Here is an 18709-nt window from a genome sequence, read left to right on the forward strand (position 1 = left end):
ATTTCAGCTTTGAGTAACTACAGCAGTATAATGCCACAGTAACAATCATATACAATAGTAAAACACTAACAGTGAACTTTGACTGCAAAGTGTGTATTCAAAGTAAATTGTGCGTTCTTTTACTTAAGCGTGGTTGTGAAAGTAGACGTTTTACTTGTAGTGCAGTATTTTCACGTTGCAGTCTTGAGTACTTTGTTATTCGAGTAACGGACCTGAAAACAGTCGCGGAGGAAGAGCACCTGGCAGGCTCGGAGCAGGGCAAAATTACCAACGGCGGCCCTCGTTGGTCGGCTTGGAATGACGTCATAAATTAGTCAGCGTAGAGGAAGCGGGAACTCCATCAGCCTCGATTTGAGTTGTCTCCACGCTGGTTTACCTACAGTTGAAAAAAAAAAAAAAAGTAAGCAAAAACTTACTAACTTTATTAGCCAAACGCCTATTAAAGACGGTCGTTTCTCCCCACGCGTTTACCGAGTCGAGTAGAGCAAAGATAACTTGAGACAAATTGGTGAAAAGCGGTTCCGAGAAACGCCAGTCTTGTAGAGTAACACCATAAGCACCCCCGTTACGTTATTTGGTTATCTAATGGCGGCGATGAACAGAAAATACAGCTCGGGTTCAGTGTTGATTTAACGCTCGCCGACTTTTTAAAAGCCGGACAAATGGCTCGGCGGTCATTTAGTTTCCCGGAGTCGCGAGTCTCTTCGCCACGACCTCGGTTTGGTTGCCGTTAGCTAAAAGTTTTTTAAACATTTCAGGAAACAGCGCCTCACTTGTTGTCGCTGAAATCTCTTGTTATTGTAACCGACGGACATGTTACAAGAAACTCTTCAAACATCGACCGACGGAACATTTTTTTTTAATTTATTTTTTTCTAACCGTGCACCCGCAAAATACCCGGTCGACTCAGTTTTTCACCTCTTTGATTGTGTCCGCAAAAAAGCGCTTTTTCAATCGGTGTGCTACAAGTTTGTTTTTGTTTTTTTTAAGTCTCCCACTGACCGGTGTTGCACTGAAACCTGTCCTCGTGTCCCTGTCCTCGCGTCCCTGTCCTTTTTATCATGTCGGGTCTCTCTCCCGTGCCTAACCCTCCCATCGGCCTCACCAAAGCGGCAGATCTCAAGAGTCTGATGAGTCGCAGGTTTTTGGTGTAATACCAGGAGGCTTGCGTTCAAAAATATCCTACGTTTTTTTATATTGATTTGTGTGTGTGTGTGTGTGTTTTAATTCAGAAATCACACAATAGTCCCGCCTGTGCAAAATGTCCTAAATGTAGAGTCAAGTGAGACGTCATGAGGATGCTTAATGAAGTAACCCCACAGCAGAATAGACTTGGAAATAGCTTGCAATTGCTCCTGTTAATTGGCTTTTTTATTTTTTTTATTTTTACATTCATTAAGATTCAACAATGGCCAGACAAATCTAGTCAAAGAAAGTTAAAATAACTTGTTATGCATTTAACTGATTAGCTCTGCTTCTTAACTAACAGCCTCTCTCTTTTCTTTCTTTTTTTAAATAGATCCAAAGCATTACACATGGCTGGCGAGAAAGAAATATGGCAAAAAATTGGAGAGGGCTTTGTCCAGGAATACTACAACCAGTTTGACAACACCAACCGAGGGGAACTTGGTAACCTCTATGTAAGCTTGTCCAGTGTCCTTTTACTAACGGCCTGTTTACGAGATCAACATTTGGCAACACTGACACTTGCTGCTAACCAGATTTGATCACGCTGTTGTAATGCTATGATGCACGGTAGAAATGGTTGCGTGCATGCATACGATGTAAAAACTTTTTCTTTTCCCAGTCTGGTGATGCCTGTTTGACATGGGAAGGATCACCTTTTCAGGGGAGAGAAGCCATCACTAACAAACTAGCAGTACGTATCTTTTTTTTTTTTTTCATTTATTTTTTTTAATCTTTGGTTGGTTAAAACTGTCCAAATGTAGGCTTCCAGTTTAAGTCTCTTTTTTTTGTGTCAATTCTGCCTTTAAGTGTCTGTATTTGTGCTGACACAAGTAGATCGTATTTTGTGACCTTGCATTGAACAACCCCTGTAATGTTTTCTCTCGCAGCACAACTGCCATTATGTCTGTTAGATGTTGCTATTACATTCCTATAAAAAATATTGTTTCCAATTCACAGAACCTGCCTTTCAAGCGTATTAAGCACATTATCACAGAACAAGACTTCCAGCCGACAATAGATAGTTGTATCCTCATCATGGTGTTTGGACAGTTACAGGTAAGCTTGTGAATTTCCCTTTCGTGTGCACCTGATCCACAGTCATACAACCAGCTAGTATTTGCTTTTTAATGCAGGCTTACCTGACTCAGTGCCCTTCCTGTACACGTGGTCCATCTAATTGCTAATTTCCCTTTTTTCTTTTTTTTTTAAAGCAAGATTTTTGGCAAATGTGTGACTAATGTGCATTTCTGCTGATATTACAATTGTTTCTTTCATGGTTGTGCTCTCTCAAATATTTCCAAAACTGTTTCTGCAACAGGTCGATGATGACCCACCAATGGCCTTCCATCAAGTGTTTATGCTGAAGATCCAAAACTCTGCTTGGTCCTGCACAAATGACGTGTTTCGCTTGGGGATACACAACATACCAGTGTAACGAGCTGGATTTGTGGGCATGATGACATCCAGCTCTGAATTCATATTGTGGTGCCATCTTTGAAAACAGGGAATTGTGTGTAAAATTCCTCCATTGTTTGCCGCATATCAACAACCATGTGATTAGTAAGAAAGATAACAAATAACATTCCAATCAAATTAATAAATATATCACCGGAAACGACTGTTCCTGTCTTCGTTTCGTCTACCTTACACCTATATCGTGGAGTTTTTACTCATTTTCCCCCTTGGCGGTACGATTGTGCCAGTGAAGTGAGGAGGTTACAGCAAAGAGTCTTCATCATTTCATCAGAACTTCTGTCACATTACTATGATTGCGTTTAAATGCACAAACTTCACATGCTGATTTTGTGTTTCATCCTGGCTTTGATCATACACAGAGTATGGTGTTTACATGGAACATGAGAAACTCTGTATACATGATCATTACAGTATTCAGGTTTTTATAATCTGTATGTAGCTGTGCCTTCATTTCTCACATCAGATACTTTTTTTTTTTTTTTTTATCAGCAAAGAATTGTTCAGGTATTTGTAACACTATCCCAGTGCTCCAGGTGGCATCTCCAGGTTTCTTAAAGGCGTGATAAAAATATTTTACGTGTGCAACAATATAACCAGGATACTCCAAAAAAAATCCAATCATAACCTGCATACTAATATTAACACCCTGTATATAACCAGTGGTTTTGTAACATCTCGTGTCCTGCGTATGCATGACCGCTAGGGGGCGCTGCATCCCCTCCGTGTGGGTGTGGGTTTAAATGGTCGAACAGCTGCATGCACAACAATGAGGTTATGGCTCAGAGACAGAGTAGAAGGTAGCTAGAAGGACATAGTCCTCCGTAGGACACCGACGGCAAAAGACTGTCCTGTAAGGAAATGGATCTGATGAAGAAAAGTCGGCGATCTGATCATCACAAAGAGTCGGTAAGCAGCGAGCTACCGCAATCAGTGTGCATGGTGGGGGGGGGGGTGACGTTTGTTAAGATTTTTTTGCTGAGTTAATGTTAGCTGATACATTGATATTGTTGAATCCTAGCCCCGCTTGTAAAAAAAAAAAAAATCAACGTGAAATACTGAATATTTCATGTTAAAGGCAGAATTGTAAAAACTATCCTTGTCAGCACGTGTTAGCTGACGGTTCATGGCCTCGTCGAAAACAACAACCGACCAGGAAATACAGGTGAAACATCCAAACCTTTGATGGAAAGTAACGAGATACTTGTGGTAATGTTAGGACATTAAAAAAGATAAACACGCAGTGAACATGTTTTGTCATGTTGTTCGTGTTAAGACCAAATGCGCATGCTCCGTGACCTGTTTCGTAATTAAAGAGGTAATCCGTGTAACCGTCTACCAGAGGCCAAAAACTGACACCAAACTAAATGCAGTGCTGGATCAAGTATGCATAGCCTTAATTGTAGTAAAAGTACAAATACAGTCAAGTAAAAACACTTGATTACATGCATGAAAAAAAATCCTACTGGTAAAGTATTAAGTGTTAGCAGCAAAATGTAGTTAAAGTATTTAAGTACTGGTCTCATCCCTCTAACTGATATATTATCAGATCATTACATCATTATTTTATTATCACTGAAGCATTAGTTTGCTTGTAGCTGCTGGAGCTAGTTTGAACTACATCATATTTAGTAGCACTTAAAATGGCACTTACTGATAGCACTTTGTAGTTTGGCTTTCTTGAAGAAATTGTATTTTCTTGATTCCTGTTGTTCTGGGTTTTGTACCCTCATGGTTGAAATGCACTTATTGTAAGTCACTTTGGATCAAAGCATCAGCTAAATGAAATGTAATGTAATGTAATGTAATCATATCCAGTTTTATATACAGAGATAGCAGATACATTTTAGTCACAGGTAGGTAGGTATTTACTTTATTAATCCCCGAGGGGAAATTTTTTTTACAGGATTAGTGGGAGAGGAAAGAAGAAAAAACAAAGCTCTGATCCACAAATCTGTTTTCAGTTTTGGACTTTTTCTTCAAATCTTTGATTGTTGGTAGGATTTTGGATCATTTGAGCATGTATTGAAGTGAGACCATGTGAGAAGTTGAGAGGGAAAAATCCCTATTTGGTGGACCTGTTAACAATTTATAGACATCTGAAACGTGACCCCAACTACACACAGATTTTTGTAAAACATCAGAAGAAAAAAAGGTTGGAAACCACTCGTTTAATCTTTCACAATAATCTTTTTTTTTAATTTTTTTTAAGCATGTTCTATTATTTATTGTGTCTAATCTTCATCTGAAAATTTACTAAAACTGTCTGATAGATGAGTAGAAAGTGTGATATTTCCCTCCAAAATATAGTGGAATGAAAGTATAAAGGAGTATCGAATGGAAATACTCAAGTAAAATTCAAGTACCTCAAAATTGTACTCGAGTACAGTACTCCAGTAAATGTACATAGTAACTCTCCAGTAACCTCTTATTAAATGTGGCTCTGGCTCGTTGCAGAACGTCACGGAAAAAGATGCAAAGTGCCAAAATGGTTCCGAAACGGTTGAAGAACCTTTGCTCCGAGAGAACTCCAGACGGTTTGTCATCTTCCCCATCCAGTACCCGGACATCTGGAAGATGTACAAGCAGGCGCAAGCCTCGTTCTGGACGGTGGAGGAGGTGGGTGTTGCACTTTCAGTATTTCAGGGACTGACTTGAAGGGTAATAAATACAATCATTTGAAAGCCCACAGTGACCACATCCATTTTGCAGTTATTCCATTCAGAGTCCATTCAATATAAACATATACATGTATAAATCTAATGGATTTTCCACCACAGCGTGACATCACTGGAATAGCCTGATCAATCTAAGAGACTGGTGTACTGTTGATGTTGTTTCTTTCAGGTCGATCTATCCAAAGACTTGGTACACTGGGACAGTTTGAAGCCTGAAGAAAAACACTTCATCTCTCATGTCCTGGCATTCTTTGCTGCCAGTGATGGTATCGTCAACGAGAACCTGGTGAGAGGGGTCAGAGGGATGTCGCTCAGTGATCAAATGTGTCTCGTAGCTGGTATGAGAGAGCGAGGTGCAACACTTCCACAAGTGTTTGTAAATTTAGAGCAAGCCCATTTAATGTATGGGCAGCCAAATGAGAAGTTTATGAGCTCAAATTTGTTATCTTCCAAAGCCGTAAATGTTTGTTGACACTACCCAAATGTACTTCTTTGAAAATAACCGTACCGATCACCATACTTGATGTGTTTGTCTGCATGGTCGTAAATTAAACCTTGACTGATACATTGTTTATTCAGTGTGGCTCAACTATTTTGAGTGTCACACACCGGAAACCATTGTGTCTTTGTGTTTTATCTAACAGGTGCAGAGGTTCAGCCAGGAGGTGCAGGTCCCTGAGGCACGCTCCTTCTACAGCTTCCAGATACTCATAGAAACGATTCACTCAGAGATGTACAGTATGCTCATCAACACCTACATCAGAGACCTGAAGGAGAGGTCAGTCACTCCTGACGGCTTTGTCTAACTCTAACAAACAACAGGTTTCAGGCCAAATTGTTTTTTTGTTTTTCTTTCATTGTACTTTTCTATGACGTATGAAAGCATGGATGCGAATGCTACTATAGTGTGAGACACGGCTGTTTGATATATTTTGAGGCTTAATGAACAACAGCAGAGTAATAAATACTGTAATTGGGGGAAAAAACAATATGCAGGAACATACTTGCACTCCACTGATTCAGTGTGAAAAGTTGCTTTACTGCATTGTAATGTTTAGATGGTAAACGTCTCAGATTTAGTGCCATTGTAAACAAGTCCATAACCATGAACAGACAAATTCTTACAGTTCATCTAATTTTCTGAAGACTCAAAACAAACGATAATATCTGCACCTGTTTAGCACTCGACAGCACTGCGGTATTTTCCGTTGCATTCCCAACTGCAGCAGCTTTGATGTGCCTACTTACTAGAAAGATAACAACTTCATACATCAGCAGGCTGTTTACAATGCCTATAAAAGTGTTTGGACTTATTGTTTAGCTGTTTTATATGCATGCATCTTATTGCTTTAAAAGTAAACTGTGTCTGTTTTTTATGTCTAAGAAAAACTGTTCCAGTGTAATTAGTTATTGTCTGTTAGTTAAACATTAAAAATACCAAAGGATTTTCATAGGCGCTATCTTTGTTGTGTATGTTTAAATTAGTCATGTTTAACGGTTTCTAACCAATTACTGTGGACTGTATATGTTTTAGGGACTATTTGTTTAACGCCACTCAGACCATGCCGTGTGTGAAACGAAAAGCAGACTGGGCCCTCCAGTGGATAAATGACAGCAAATCCTCATTTGGTGAGGAAGACGTGACATTCAAAACATCATACATGATTACAACTCTGGCATTGATTAACTCCCCATTTACATTGAATTAATAGCAGTTTTGACTTTTGTGTCCACAGCAGAGCGAATTGTGGCTTTTGCAGCTGTGGAGGGCATCTTCTTCTCTGGTTCATTTGCTGCCATCTACTGGCTCAAGAAGAGAGGCCTAATGCCTGGCCTTACATACTCCAATGAGCTGATCAGCAGGGACGAGGTGAGATGAGTTCACATACGACAAGACATGTGGCCTGATGTGTTGAACGCGCACGCCTTAGCTGTGAGCGCAGCTGCAAAAAAAAAAAAAAAAAAAAAAACACTTGGGGAGGCTTTCAATACTGTTTTACTGTCTTTACTTGAGCTCTTCCATACACACCTTGCTGTCGTCAGAGTAGCTATGTTGCTCCTTAGGTTGATCTCCGTCCTTATATCAGCAGTTCTGACATGTGTTCTGTTGTATTCCCCAGGGTCTGCATTGTACCTTTGCCTGCCTGCTGTACAGCTACCTGGTGAGAAAGCCATCAGAGGACAGAGTCAAGGACATCATCACCAAAGCTGTTAGCATTGAGCAGGTTAGTTAGATAGATAGATACTTTATTAATCCTTCAAAGGGACATTTTTAGGTTAGCTAGTGTTGGTGGGAATATACCCAACCTCAACTACTCTTAATTATTGTTGTAACATACATTATATGTCTGCTTGTTTTATGCTGTTTACTTTAACTAAATTGACTTGTATTGGAACAGATTAATAGTAGCTTAAGAGTCTATTATTCTTGCTTGGACCAATGGAGCTCTAGAAACCTTCATTCTGTCACTGAGAGAGTGGATGAGGGATGAAGTTCCACCTTTGTTTGGCTGAATGCTGCGTTTTCAAATCAAAAGCCTTCCTTTAGAATTTCAGAAGAGCTCTCCAGAGTTTCACACACGGTGCAGCCAGAGTTTCTTTTCTATTCTGAAAGAACAAAATCTTGATTGGTCATACAAGTTCTATGAATACATGTACTCACGCTGTCTGATGTTGCAGGAGTTTTTAACAGAGGCCCTGCCAGTTGATCTCATTGGAATCAACCGTTGTCTCATGAAGCAGTACATCGAGTTTGTGGCTGACCGGCTTTTCGCTGATCTCGGACTGGACAAGGTAATTTTATTCAAATGATCGTAAAGTATGAGTAATCAAAGCCAAATGGTCATTTCTGATCCGACTTGTTTTATACGGCGCCACCTGTAATGTTGAAGCGGGGCATGAGCCGTTGACTGTAATGATATATGCTTTGTATATCATTTAATTAATATATTATATTTATGTAACATTAAAATGTGAACATTGTACATTTGTATTGTTTGAAATATGTGTGAAATGTGTATGAAATGTGTATTTGGTGTAAATAACCCTATTTTCCTCCTTATTTTTTTCCTCTTCTCACTTTTCTTTAATCCAAGGTGTACAAAGCTGAAAATCCATTCGACTTCATGGAGTCCATCTCATTAGAGGGCAAAACCAACTTCTTTGAAAAACGAGTAGGAGAGTATCAGAGATTCGGAGTTATGTCGAGCAGGATGGACTGTGAATTCACACTGGATGCAGACTTCTGAAACAGACAACGTTCTGTTTTATATTTCTCATTATTTCACATATTTATTTTTGTTCAAGCGGTTACAAAAAAAAAAAAAAAAACACCCTAAAGTCTTATATGACAAAACTAAAGCTGTACTGATAACTTGTTTCTATTAGAGATGAGTTATTTGCGGGCCGGTAGAGTTTATAAATGGAATATGGTGAAAAAAAAAAAATGATAATACTACATTTACAGATCATAAACTAAAGTGGGGCGTTCAAGCCCTGGCTGGTTACAGTTTTGATGCTGACATACTACAACAAGGTATGTGGCTTGAGTTTTGATTACACATAAATACATAAATCTGCACCTCATTAGGCATTTACAGATGTTTAATATCTAGACTATTTAGTTTGCCGTCTTGGGTGTTGGTTTATAAGGTCAATTGTCTTAAGTTTTGTCATTTTAATGTAAAATAAAATGTGTAAAATTAAAATGAGTTTCTTTAATGTGATGAAATAGTATTTGTGATCAGTTATGGTCATATAGCTGACAACCAGCAGCAGCCTTCATATCAAATGTGGGTGACTAGTTATATATACAGCGCAAATGCATGATCTTAGTCCGGCTAAATGTCTGGATGTGGTTATTATTATTAATTTGTAAGAGGTCAGAGCTGTTTGTAGTTTTCCTGAGATGTTGCCCAACAATCAGATTAGATTAGCCACTCCTTCGTTAGCGCACGGATGCTGGAAATGAAAGCTAACAGCTAGTGTTTACGCAATTTGGAAAGATGGCTGGAGACCTGCGAGGTTTCGCGCTGGAAAAAGCCGAGCTGCTCTCCAGCCGCTTGAAGGAGCTCCTGTCTTCGGGACAAGGGTACGTCCTGGCTCGGTTCGGGGTGGATTTGGGTCTGAAGCCGGAGCTGTATCCGACGTGGGTCATCGTGTCCGCGGCGGCGGGTCTCCTGGTGCTCCTCGCTCTGTCCTGGGCCGCCGTCTGCGGCGGTCTGCTCGCCGGGAAAAAGCGGGGATCCCCGGTCGGCGGCGGCGGCGAGCCGGGGAAGGCCGGTCCGGTCCGGAGCACCAGGGCGGAGGAGCAGAGGAAGAGGAACAAGAAGAAGACGCCGGATAAGGTACCGGAGGCGGCGGGGCTGTCGAACCGCGGAGGCTCGTCCGAAACGACCCGCGTCTATATCACCGCTGATAAAAAAAATAAAATAAAGTAAAAAAAAAAAAAAAAGGCTTTTTTTTTTTTATTATTAATTTAAAAAAAAAAAACACGTTTATTTGATCTTTTATTTTAAAACACGTTTAAGTTTGACGTCAGTTAGCCAGCCAGCTAACCGGGCTACCTGACGTACCACGAAGTGGCGTTGAGCTGCCGTTGCAGCCCCCACGTTTGTTCACACGACATTTATTATAAACCCTGGAGGGAAAATTCAAGAGACCCGAATAAAATAAAATAAAATAAAAATAAATAAACCAGAGTTCACTGAATACACAATACGTATTGTTTAGCAAGGGATGCTAACTAGCTGCGCGTGTAATTGACACGCCACTGATGACGGTTAGTTTAACGCTAGCCAGTCAAAACATCAAAACACGTTCAAAGTACTCTTTTATTTATTTTTACCTTCATAATTAACATGCTGAATAAACTACTTATAACAAGAGAGCGGTGTCGATGTCAACACGTCTGCGAACAAGGCCGAAGGGGCTTCAAAAGACTTATTGAACCCTCCAAAAAAAAAAACCCTTCAAAACGTCAGCGTTGCTCAACCGGGACGTTTTTAATGGACTTTTGGCTTGCTGTGATTTTTACATGAAACGTTTTGATATTTCCTTTCGAAGACCTTTTAAATTCACACATGGGTTTTTTTTGTTGTTTTTGATGGAAAGTGCAGATTGTCCGTCCCGTCTTCCTCTTGCAGAAGACGCAGTCCAACGGCCAACCGGTGATTGTGGCGCACGAGGAAGTGAAAGCGCACGAGCCCGTTTCCAAACCCGCGCCGCAGATTAAAACCGAGAAGGTAATGTCGAAAAAAGAAAAAAAAAGATCAAAGGAGATGTGAAAGTGCCGGTGGTATCTGGGGCAGAGGAGACAACGGGAGTTTCTCCTGCAGGCTCGTGCCGGTGGTGTTGTCGGTGGGAGTATTTACCGACGCTCCTCTGCCGCACCTTTTGTCAAACTTGCCACGTGGCACTACAGTAGAGCAAACAACAGTCATTAGAATATCAAATTATTATTATTATTATTTTTTTTTTAATCATTATTATTATTTCTGTCTGCGCAACAGGTGCATGAGGTTCAGGCCCCAGCGCAGGTGAAAAAGAACAAGAAGAAAACCAAGACGGATGTGAAACCGGTTCAGCGTGTGTCTGCAACTGATGGGAAAGAACCAGATGACGGTAAGTTTCTCCTGATGAAGCTGAAATTTCATACCAACTTCTCGTTTTCAAACTAACTGTTTAGTTTAAAAAAAAAAAAAATACAGCTCAATGTTAGCCTCATTTTAGAGCAGCTACGATTGAGTTTGCTTGTTGGAGCAAGCCATTTTACATATTAATAAAAACCAGAGTTTCTCTGCAGACAACCATCTAAATGGCTTTGTTTATTATTACCTTCCCTAAGCATTCAGAGTTGTTGTGTGTGTGTGTGTGTGTGTGTGTGTGTGTGTGTGTGTGTGTGTGTGTGTGTGTGTGTGTGTGTGTGTGTGTGTGTGTTTCCACCAGGTAAGTGGGAGACCAAGGTCAGTAACCGAGAAAAGAAGCAGCAGCGCAGGAAGGAGAAGGGCTCCGAGGACTCTGGCGGTCCAGGAGGCGCGGAGGCTCCCAAAACCCACGCGGAGGCGCCCGTAGCTACGGTAGCGACCAAGAAGAACAGAGGTAAATTCATCGAGGAGGAACCGCAAAAAAGAGTGATGGAAATGTGGTACCAAACGTACAATAGAATTACCAAATTTGGTTAACATGCATTCTTAACACAGGAGTGTTGGCATACTCCCTTTGGTGTCTTGTTGTGAATAGTCCATTCATAAACTCAAACAATACTGAATGTTACTCAAGTATTTATCTTGTGTTTCAGAGTCCCTGCACTCGAGAACCAATGGAAAGGGGGATGCAGCCACTGGAGCTGGTAAGTAGAGCCTTTATTTTCTATGACTGCTTTTTTCTTTTTTTTTTTTTTTTTCTTTCTCAGTACAGTTTTAGTTTTAGTTTCAGTTTACGGTTTAGTAAGAAGATGAAATGGAGGAGGTGATTTTGAAGCTGTTATGCGTGAACCTTTTGATGTCCGATTAAGTGTTACAAACATTCAGTTTCAATATCCACGGCAGTAAAATCACATATCGGGAGCTATACCGTAATTGGACATATCCGAAAACGGCTGTTACGAAAGTCTGAACTCTTAAAATGACTTTTTCAACTGAGAGCTCAATTGACATATACGAGTAAAAGTTGTCTCTGCTTGACAACAGTCCGCTTCTTTCCTGTTTTGCCCGCCTTGTCAGTGTCCTCCAGCTGGAGAAAGGATCCTTTGGTCAACGGTAGGGGCTTCACCGACATGTCCCTGAAGATCCCAGGTCAGATGGGACCTATGGAGGGAACCAAGTGGAGTGCGGTCCCTGCGGCTTCACATTACAGGCCCCAATCTGAATCTCAGCCCTGGGCTCAGGAGTCACAAGGTACCATCTGGACCCGGACAGACCTTTTCACACCACGAATAGAAATACTTGAAGGGACGGGGCAGGGATGTTTTGTATTATTTTGTCTCTGATCAACACTTTGGATTTGAAAATGAAAGTCAGATAATGGCTGTGTATAATGTTTGATTAAAAAGTAAGGCTTCATGTTTTTTTTTTTTTTTTTTTTTTTTTACCATGATTCAGTTAGTTTTGATGTTCGGAGGGTGTTCGTCACCGTGTCAATGGTGCGATCTTCATCACCGCTTTGTGGTGGACATCAGTGGGAAAACCTATACATGTGGCACAAACATATTAGTTCTTTATTCAATCTTTTTTTTTTTTTAGGAAAGCTTGTCTGTTAATGCCAAACCTGAGCTCCGCTGTTTGTTTGCCAGAATCACATTCTGCCATATAATCTGCCTTTTTGTGTGTGTGTGTGTGTGTGTGTGTGTGTGTGTGTGTGTGTGTGTGTGTGTGTGTGTGTGTGTGTGTGTGTGTGTGTGTGTGTGTGTGTGTGTGTGTGTGTGTGTGTGTGTGATGGTTGGCAGCAGCATGGAGTGGCATCGATGGCAGGATGAAGACCGACCTCAAACCCGTGTCCTTCTCCATGCTGGGGCTGAACAGCACAGGTTGGCGCTTTGATTAACTGCCAGCCCTCTTCACCCAATCAAAAAACAGACTCTACCTTCTCATCCAAAGAATGTCTGATGTTGTTTTTCCACTTTACTTCAACAGCTACCGGTGTTTTTATAGTCATGGCCGGTTCACTGTTTTACTTCCCTCACCTTTTTTTTTTTTAACCGCCTCCTGTCTCCTGTAGACCCTGTATCAAATGCAGCGGATCTGCAGTGGTCGAGCCGCCCTGCTGTTGATGACGAGTGGTCGGGATTCAGTAAGTAGCCTGCGATCCCTCACACGCGTCTACGCGCTCCCTTGACAACTGCTGCTTGCTTCAAAACAAAGGATCATTTCAGATTTCTGTATACCTGACATCTATTTGTTTGCTTTTTGTTTTTAGAAGGGATGGCAGCAGTGGATCCCAGCTCAGACTGGAACGCCCCAGTAGAGCACTGGGGAAACTACGAAGAACCTCCTGCGATGGCGACACCAGCTCCTCCCCAGAAGGAACAGCCTACGGCCAACAAGGTGTTAATCTTCAGGACCTTCACCACGGCTCTTTATACTGTACATTTCTAAATTATGTATTGATAACTTGTAATCGGCTTCAACATTTCTTTATGTTATTGCCGGAGGGTTCATCTCTGGATGTTACTTGCAATGGACAAGGATTGTGCCACATGTTAAAAAAAAATAAGACACATCATGATAATGGCAATATTCCAACTTGTTGATGTGATGACATGTAATGCCGTGTAATGGTACGACGGATGTTAAGTGCGTAACTTAGACAACAGCAGCAACGAGCGTGGTTGAAAGCGGAGTAATCTCCACAAAGGGAACTTTAGTCGTGTGGAAGTAGTTTGTTTCAAAAGATGAGCTGTACAACAAACTAGTAATAATTGAACTTTTACTGAATATTTGAAGGCAAACTATTATGCAAATGTTGACATATAAAATCACAACACTTATTTTGTTGCATTTTTTTTTGTTCTTGAAATGAATGAGATATTCGTCAGAATCTTTTCATATTGTTAGCACAGAAATTACGTCAGATCACTTCAAGGCCACGCCGCCCACCCCTAACATGGGCATTTTCCGTTAACATATATTGGTGTTTTCAACTGTCACCTGAAATATTTGAACGTGTTTTTGTTGTGGCAGGTATCAGAGGATGAGAAGGACACTGAGGATCCATCTGGGGGAGCAGCCAAATCGAAAAAGAAGAGGAAAAAGAAGAAGAAGACCGAGGAGGAGGCTGCGTCTGATCCTCAGGCAAGAAACAAAACTCAACCTAAGATGAATATCCTTTAATATTTTATTGGTTGTTTGTGTTTACATCTAGTGAAACGTTGGTATTTAACCTGCAGTGATGTAATGCCGTTGCATTTATGTGTAGACGGTGAGCACGGCGCCACTGGTCAATGCGGTGCCCAAACCTCAAGAGCTTCCGGTGCTGCCCTCCAAGAAGCAGAACGCCAGCATATCCTCCTCTCACAGTAGGTTTCATCAGTTCTCAACTTAAATCTGTGTTCAGTCACCGCAAGGGGGGGAAAAAAAAAAAAAACCTCAGAGGGGAAATAAATGATCTCAAAGTAAACGAACAGATATTCATAATTGTTTATTTGATTACTTTCCTTTATCTATATATTTTCCCGAAAGCGCAAGTTGCGTTGCAAGTCCAAATGTTTGAAAGTATTTTTCAATAAAGATGGTCCAAAGTGCAAATATTGTAATTTTTCTTGTCGATCTTCCCGCAGAGAAGTCTGAGCAGATTGTGGAGCCTCCGAAGCCCTCCCAGAAGAAAAAAGCCAGAAGGGAAACATGAAGTCGCATCACAGGCCCAAACACAGCATATGCAAATGATTGTTAAATGTGTCACATGCAATAATTACCAGGTACAGAAGTTTCTTTCTGAGCTACGTTAACAATTTATCAGTTACAGAAACAAAAAGACACCAGGCAGTAGATATCACCTGCTTGGCTAAACATAGAGATGAAATGTGGTCCTATGGACTGACAACTTAACTAATTTGCACTATTTGCTACAATGCAACCAGAGTGGAGTTCAGGTGTGGTGGACTTTTAATAGAGGTACATGTTTAATGGCAAGTGTTTTTCCTTTCCTCCTCCAAGAGCGCGTGTGAGATTTGTAACCCCAAAATACAAAACGGGTTTTAATTATATTATTTTGCTGTGGCAAATTTTTTCTTTTAAAAACGACCGTACATTTGTATTCCCCAGAATGTTGCACTTTGTTGTGCTTGTTGCTGCTGCTGCCCCCTGTATGCGTTACTGAAATGTTCTAAAGTAAAGGGAAAAGGGCAGGTTTGGGTTCATGTCAAGTCTATCTCAGTACAACACTCAAGATTCCCATATGGACCGCGACAGATTCAAAGGTTTCTGTAATACCTCTCCTCTCCATAATGGGCATAAAGTGATACCCCTCATCGAGGAGCTCGACTGTAAGTAAGTAAATCTTGTGTGCAAAAATGCATTTTAAAGTTCAGCTTAGGTTAATGAGACAAGTTACCAGCAGACACGTTAATAGGTATTTCCAAAAGCAATGGCCTTTTTTAGTGCAAAATTCCCTCTTGTTCATCATGGCAGTGCATGCCACTTTGTTTATGGTGAAAAACACTGATCCTAAACTTTCATGTGACTGCCAGGGTGAAGACACCACCTTGGTTTGGCTCTTCTCATAGTTTTTGCCTGACGTTGTTTTGCACAGTGCAGGTAATGTATTTTGTACCCAATTTTGTAGTGTTAAGTGTTCTCAGTGTTGTATGGAGATAGATTTGTCTACCCTTGTAATAGTCCCTGAAATCTGCCCTTTGAGTACAAACACCTCACGGCTTGTAGGTTGTGTAGTTTGCTCCTTTTAAAATCAATGGCAGCTGTGGTCCATGTCAGTTACAGCCATGTTAAAGGTATCTTCATCGTAGAAACTTCTCCAAAACCACTCGTACAGAGTGATCCACCTCTTCGCTGTCCGTCCGTGTGATTAAATGTCCCAAATATTTGCTAATATGAAGGTAAAATACCCTCCGGTCTGAGTTTCGGGGTTTAAAGAAGAGGGTTACTGACACGGTGAAGTGTTAACCCTGATTTTGTTGAAACTATGCTGGCAGGTTGGGGAAGGAACAAAAACTGGTTGTAAATCATGAGAGCTGGTATTTTGACATTATATATTGATTCTGGATCTGCCACTGGAGACTTGCTGAGGATACATAGCGGCTGCAGTAACTGATATGAACCACCAGGAGGCACTACTGTGAAGTTAAGAGGGAGTGGGATTAAACCGTAAAGCAGTAGCACTGTTAACTGTAGTCCTACGACTTTTATCATCATCATTATCACCATGAGTATGTCTTTATCTTAATAGAGTGTATGTTGATTTTTTTTTTCTTTTTTCTAAAGACTTAATGATCCCTTCGGCACTCTAGGATTTTTTTTTAATTTTTTTTTTAAAGACCATTTCTTCCAGTTTTGTGCTAGAAAAAGCTGCGCCATATGTACAGATTGTAAGGGCTTTTTCCAGTTCTGTAACTGCACTGTGCAAAAGGCTGTACTCTGGGGTCCTTTTGCTGTCGATGAATTGTTTTTAATACCTTTTGCTGAATGTGAAATGTGTAACTTTTTTTGTTGTTGTTTGTACCTGACTTCTGAAATTTATGATGGTGGGAAATGTTTTTGACGTAAACTGAGAATGAAGACACACATCGAGATGTGATATAGAGCAGCTTTAATTCCACATCCCAGTTGGTTTTAAATAATACATTTACACACAATTACACACATATGAAAGGAATTTAATTCCATTGCCTTAACCTGTAGTTGTATAGAAAGTGCATTGGAGTCCTTTTTATAGTTTCCATCCAATTGCAAGTTTTGATGTCAGAGACTTAATTTAATTTTGCATGACTTTGATAATAGTACTTGTGTACATGAAATAAAAATGCTCAAACTTTTGCTTTAACTGTTAGTACCTGGTCTTAGAGTACCACTCAGTATACTGTATACTGGAATAGCTTTCTGTAAGGAGACAAATTGCAGCTTTTCTGTGGGCATCCAGTTTAGAGGACATTAACGTATTCATGTGGGCACAGTCCTAGTACATCAAGGTGTTTTATCAACTGGTGGTGGTAGCTAGACCTGCTAGATCACTAGGGACAAAATTATGTGTCACTGTGGCTTCAGGTGCCCTTTTGTTAAATTTTTACTGATTATGTTAGATGATGATTCAATCCGTGTATTTATATACTTGCCTCTAGGAAGTGTTTTTTTGTGAATGACTTTGTTTATTGAGGAGATACAAATGCTATTTCTATGTTTGTTTGGTAAAGATGAAAATTAAATGAGAACTGCTTAATACCACATTGTCATTGAAATATGTTTGTGGTATGGTTTGCATTTCTTTCTTAAAGTTGAAAAGTAACACAGCGGACACCAACAGAATAAACAACCCCCTTTCAATAAAAGTTGGGACGCTGTGTAAAATATAAATTAAAACCATAATGTGATGATTTTCCAATCATGGAAACCTAAATTGAATTGGAAATAGACCAAAGCTAACATCAACTGTTGGAACTGAGAAATGTTATGTTCTTTTTGGAAAATATATGTTCATTTTTAATTTGACACATTTCAAACAAGTTGGGACAGCTGCAAGTTTACCACTCTGCTGCGTCCCCTCTTCTTTTAACAAACCTCTGGAAACGTTTGTTAGCTGAGGAGACCAGTTTCTGGAGTTTTGAAAGTGGAATGTTGTCCCACTTTGCCTGATGTAGCATTTCAGCTCCTCAAAAGTTCAGGGTCATCTTTGTTGTGTTTTTCATTTAATGATGCGGCAAATGTTTTCAATGGGTGACAGCTCTGGACTGCAGGCAGGAAGGTTTAGCACCTGGACTCTTCTTATTTTGGAGCCACGCTGTTGTAAAATGCATTTGTGGATGCAGCATGTTCACAGACAATTGGAAGTGTTCCTGAGCCCATACAGTGATTTCCACTACAGATTTGTGTCTATTTTTTTTTTTTTTTTTAATGCAAAGTAATTTTACAAGGTAGTAAGGAACTTTTGGGCCTCATTATTTAATTAAGTTTTTATGCCATAACAACTTTCAAGTATGGATAAGAGGCATATTCTTTTACCAGAATTCCACACAAGCAGTGCCGACAGTAAATGGTATTTTAGATGTGTCCACTTTCATGCTGTTTTAATTTTTGTTTTCAGACTAATCCTAAATCTGTCATAAATATAATGAGGACTTGCTGTATGCTGTGGTGCAAACCTGTGTCAGCAGTTAGCCCTGTGTTCGGCCCTGGTTGCAGTGACCCTCCTGAGGCCAAACAGCTGCCTCAGCCAATGTGGTTGAAGCAGCCGCGTTGCACGCTTACACAGCCTGACCTCCTTCGTCTCATCTCTCTCTCTCTCTCTCTCTCTCTCTCTCTCCATCCCTTATCTCTCAGTTCATTTAGGATTTACCATCTTTTAATCTCCCGCAATCTCTGGCTCACTGCCCATTCACCTTCACTTCAGTGGGATATAGAAAAAAGAATAATTCTTCCCTGCTGGACGATTGTTGTGCTTATTTTTTTTTTATTTTTTTTTTCCCCTCGTGTGTGTATAAAAGGCAAATGTATTAATAGTGAAGGTCACTTGGTAATGGATGGTACCGTGGTTGCTCAAAGCCCTACTGTGAAATTCACTCGCTAATACTGTTTTAAAAAAAGCTCTATCTAAAGTCCATGTGTCTGAAACCCAGAGGCCTAAGATAGTCACGTCTTCAAACAAGTCATAAGAATGAGGCGCCATTGTACAGGCTAAAATAATAAATATATTGTGCTCCACCAAGT

At 40.4% G+C, this 18709-nt stretch overlaps 3 protein-coding genes and 1 long non-coding RNA gene across 8 annotated transcripts in view; 3 read left to right on the forward strand and 1 right to left on the reverse strand.

Annotated features, from left to right (window-relative positions):
* The window catches only part of LOC138620366 (nuclear transport factor 2-like), a 396989-nt gene extending 394188 nt beyond the window's left edge, over positions 1 to 2801 (forward strand). The window contains exons 1-5 of one of the 2 annotated variants that reach the window (XM_069697521.1): positions 324 to 400; positions 1520 to 1640; positions 1808 to 1879; positions 2146 to 2244; positions 2507 to 2801. In XM_069697521.1, coding sequence (XP_069553622.1) covers positions 1536 to 1640; positions 1808 to 1879; positions 2146 to 2244; positions 2507 to 2623 — 393 coding nt within the window. In that variant the 5' untranslated portion in view covers positions 324 to 400; positions 1520 to 1535 and the 3' untranslated portion in view covers positions 2624 to 2801. Of the gene's footprint in view, positions 1 to 323; positions 401 to 1519; positions 1641 to 1807; positions 1880 to 2145; positions 2245 to 2506 lie in introns of those variants that run through there. The other variant, XM_069697531.1, reaches the window with a different exon arrangement.
* Positions 2802 to 3378: 577 nt separating this feature from the next.
* Positions 3379 to 8905, forward strand: rrm2b (ribonucleotide reductase M2 b). Its single transcript, XM_069697441.1, has 9 exons — positions 3379 to 3570; positions 5119 to 5280; positions 5509 to 5625; positions 5984 to 6117; positions 6874 to 6968; positions 7076 to 7209; positions 7460 to 7564; positions 8019 to 8132; positions 8435 to 8905. Exons 1-9 carry the CDS (start codon positions 3523 to 3525, stop codon positions 8585 to 8587), a joined length of 1062 nt encoding a protein of 353 aa, XP_069553542.1. The 5' UTR covers positions 3379 to 3522; the 3' UTR covers positions 8588 to 8905.
* LOC138620381 (uncharacterized) lies at positions 6295 to 7464 on the reverse strand. The gene is made up of 2 exons (XR_011310872.1): positions 7369 to 7464; positions 6295 to 7282 (listed from the first exon to the last, which is right to left on the reverse strand). It is a non-coding gene; the product is annotated as an uncharacterized lncRNA (long non-coding RNA).
* Positions 8906 to 9148: 243 nt separating the features above from the next.
* mtdha (metadherin a) lies at positions 9149 to 15182 on the forward strand. 4 transcript variants are annotated; one of them, XM_069697359.1, is made up of 12 exons: positions 9149 to 9685; positions 10457 to 10582; positions 10850 to 10961; positions 11286 to 11438; positions 11638 to 11688; positions 12062 to 12235; positions 12784 to 12864; positions 13056 to 13127; positions 13257 to 13381; positions 14018 to 14128; positions 14253 to 14352; positions 14614 to 15182. In XM_069697359.1, the coding sequence occupies exons 1-12, from the start codon at positions 9344 to 9346 to the stop codon at positions 14679 to 14681; spliced, it is 1515 nt and encodes a 504-aa protein (XP_069553460.1). In that variant the 5' UTR covers positions 9149 to 9343; the 3' UTR covers positions 14682 to 15182. The 4 variants fall into 4 exon arrangements, with proteins under 4 accessions (XP_069553460.1, XP_069553443.1, XP_069553452.1 ...); XM_069697342.1 differs by having other exon boundaries at positions 9152 to 9685; positions 13254 to 13381; XM_069697351.1 differs by having other exon boundaries at positions 9154 to 9685; positions 12787 to 12864; positions 13254 to 13381.
* The last annotated feature ends 3527 nt before the right edge of the window (positions 15183 to 18709 follow it).

Source organism: Brachyistius frenatus, unplaced genomic scaffold (genome assembly GCF_029030835.1).
Source record: "Brachyistius frenatus isolate BFR_SWC_R1_liver_20210118 unplaced genomic scaffold, ASM2903083v1 Contig_2, whole genome shotgun sequence".
In the NCBI taxonomy this organism is placed as follows: domain Eukaryota; kingdom Metazoa; phylum Chordata; class Actinopteri; family Embiotocidae; genus Brachyistius; species Brachyistius frenatus.

Coding starts and splice junctions, on each gene's coding strand:
- mtdha (XM_069697342.1), top strand. CDS start 9,344: ATGGCTGGAGACCTGCGAGGTTTCGCGCTGGAAAAAGCCGAGCTGCTC. Junction 12,236..12,783: donor CTGGGCTCAGGAGTCACAAG/GTACCATCTGGA, acceptor GATGGTTGGCAG/CAGCATGGAGTGGCATCGAT. Junction 13,128..13,253: donor TGACGAGTGGTCGGGATTCA/GTAAGTAGCCTG, acceptor TTTTGTTTTTAG/AAGGGATGGCAGCAGTGGAT.
- rrm2b (XM_069697441.1), top strand. CDS start 3,523: ATGGATCTGATGAAGAAAAGTCGGCGATCTGATCATCACAAAGAGTCG. Junction 5,281..5,508: donor CGTTCTGGACGGTGGAGGAG/GTGGGTGTTGCA, acceptor TGTTTCTTTCAG/GTCGATCTATCCAAAGACTT. Junction 7,565..8,018: donor AAGCTGTTAGCATTGAGCAG/GTTAGTTAGATA, acceptor CTGATGTTGCAG/GAGTTTTTAACAGAGGCCCT.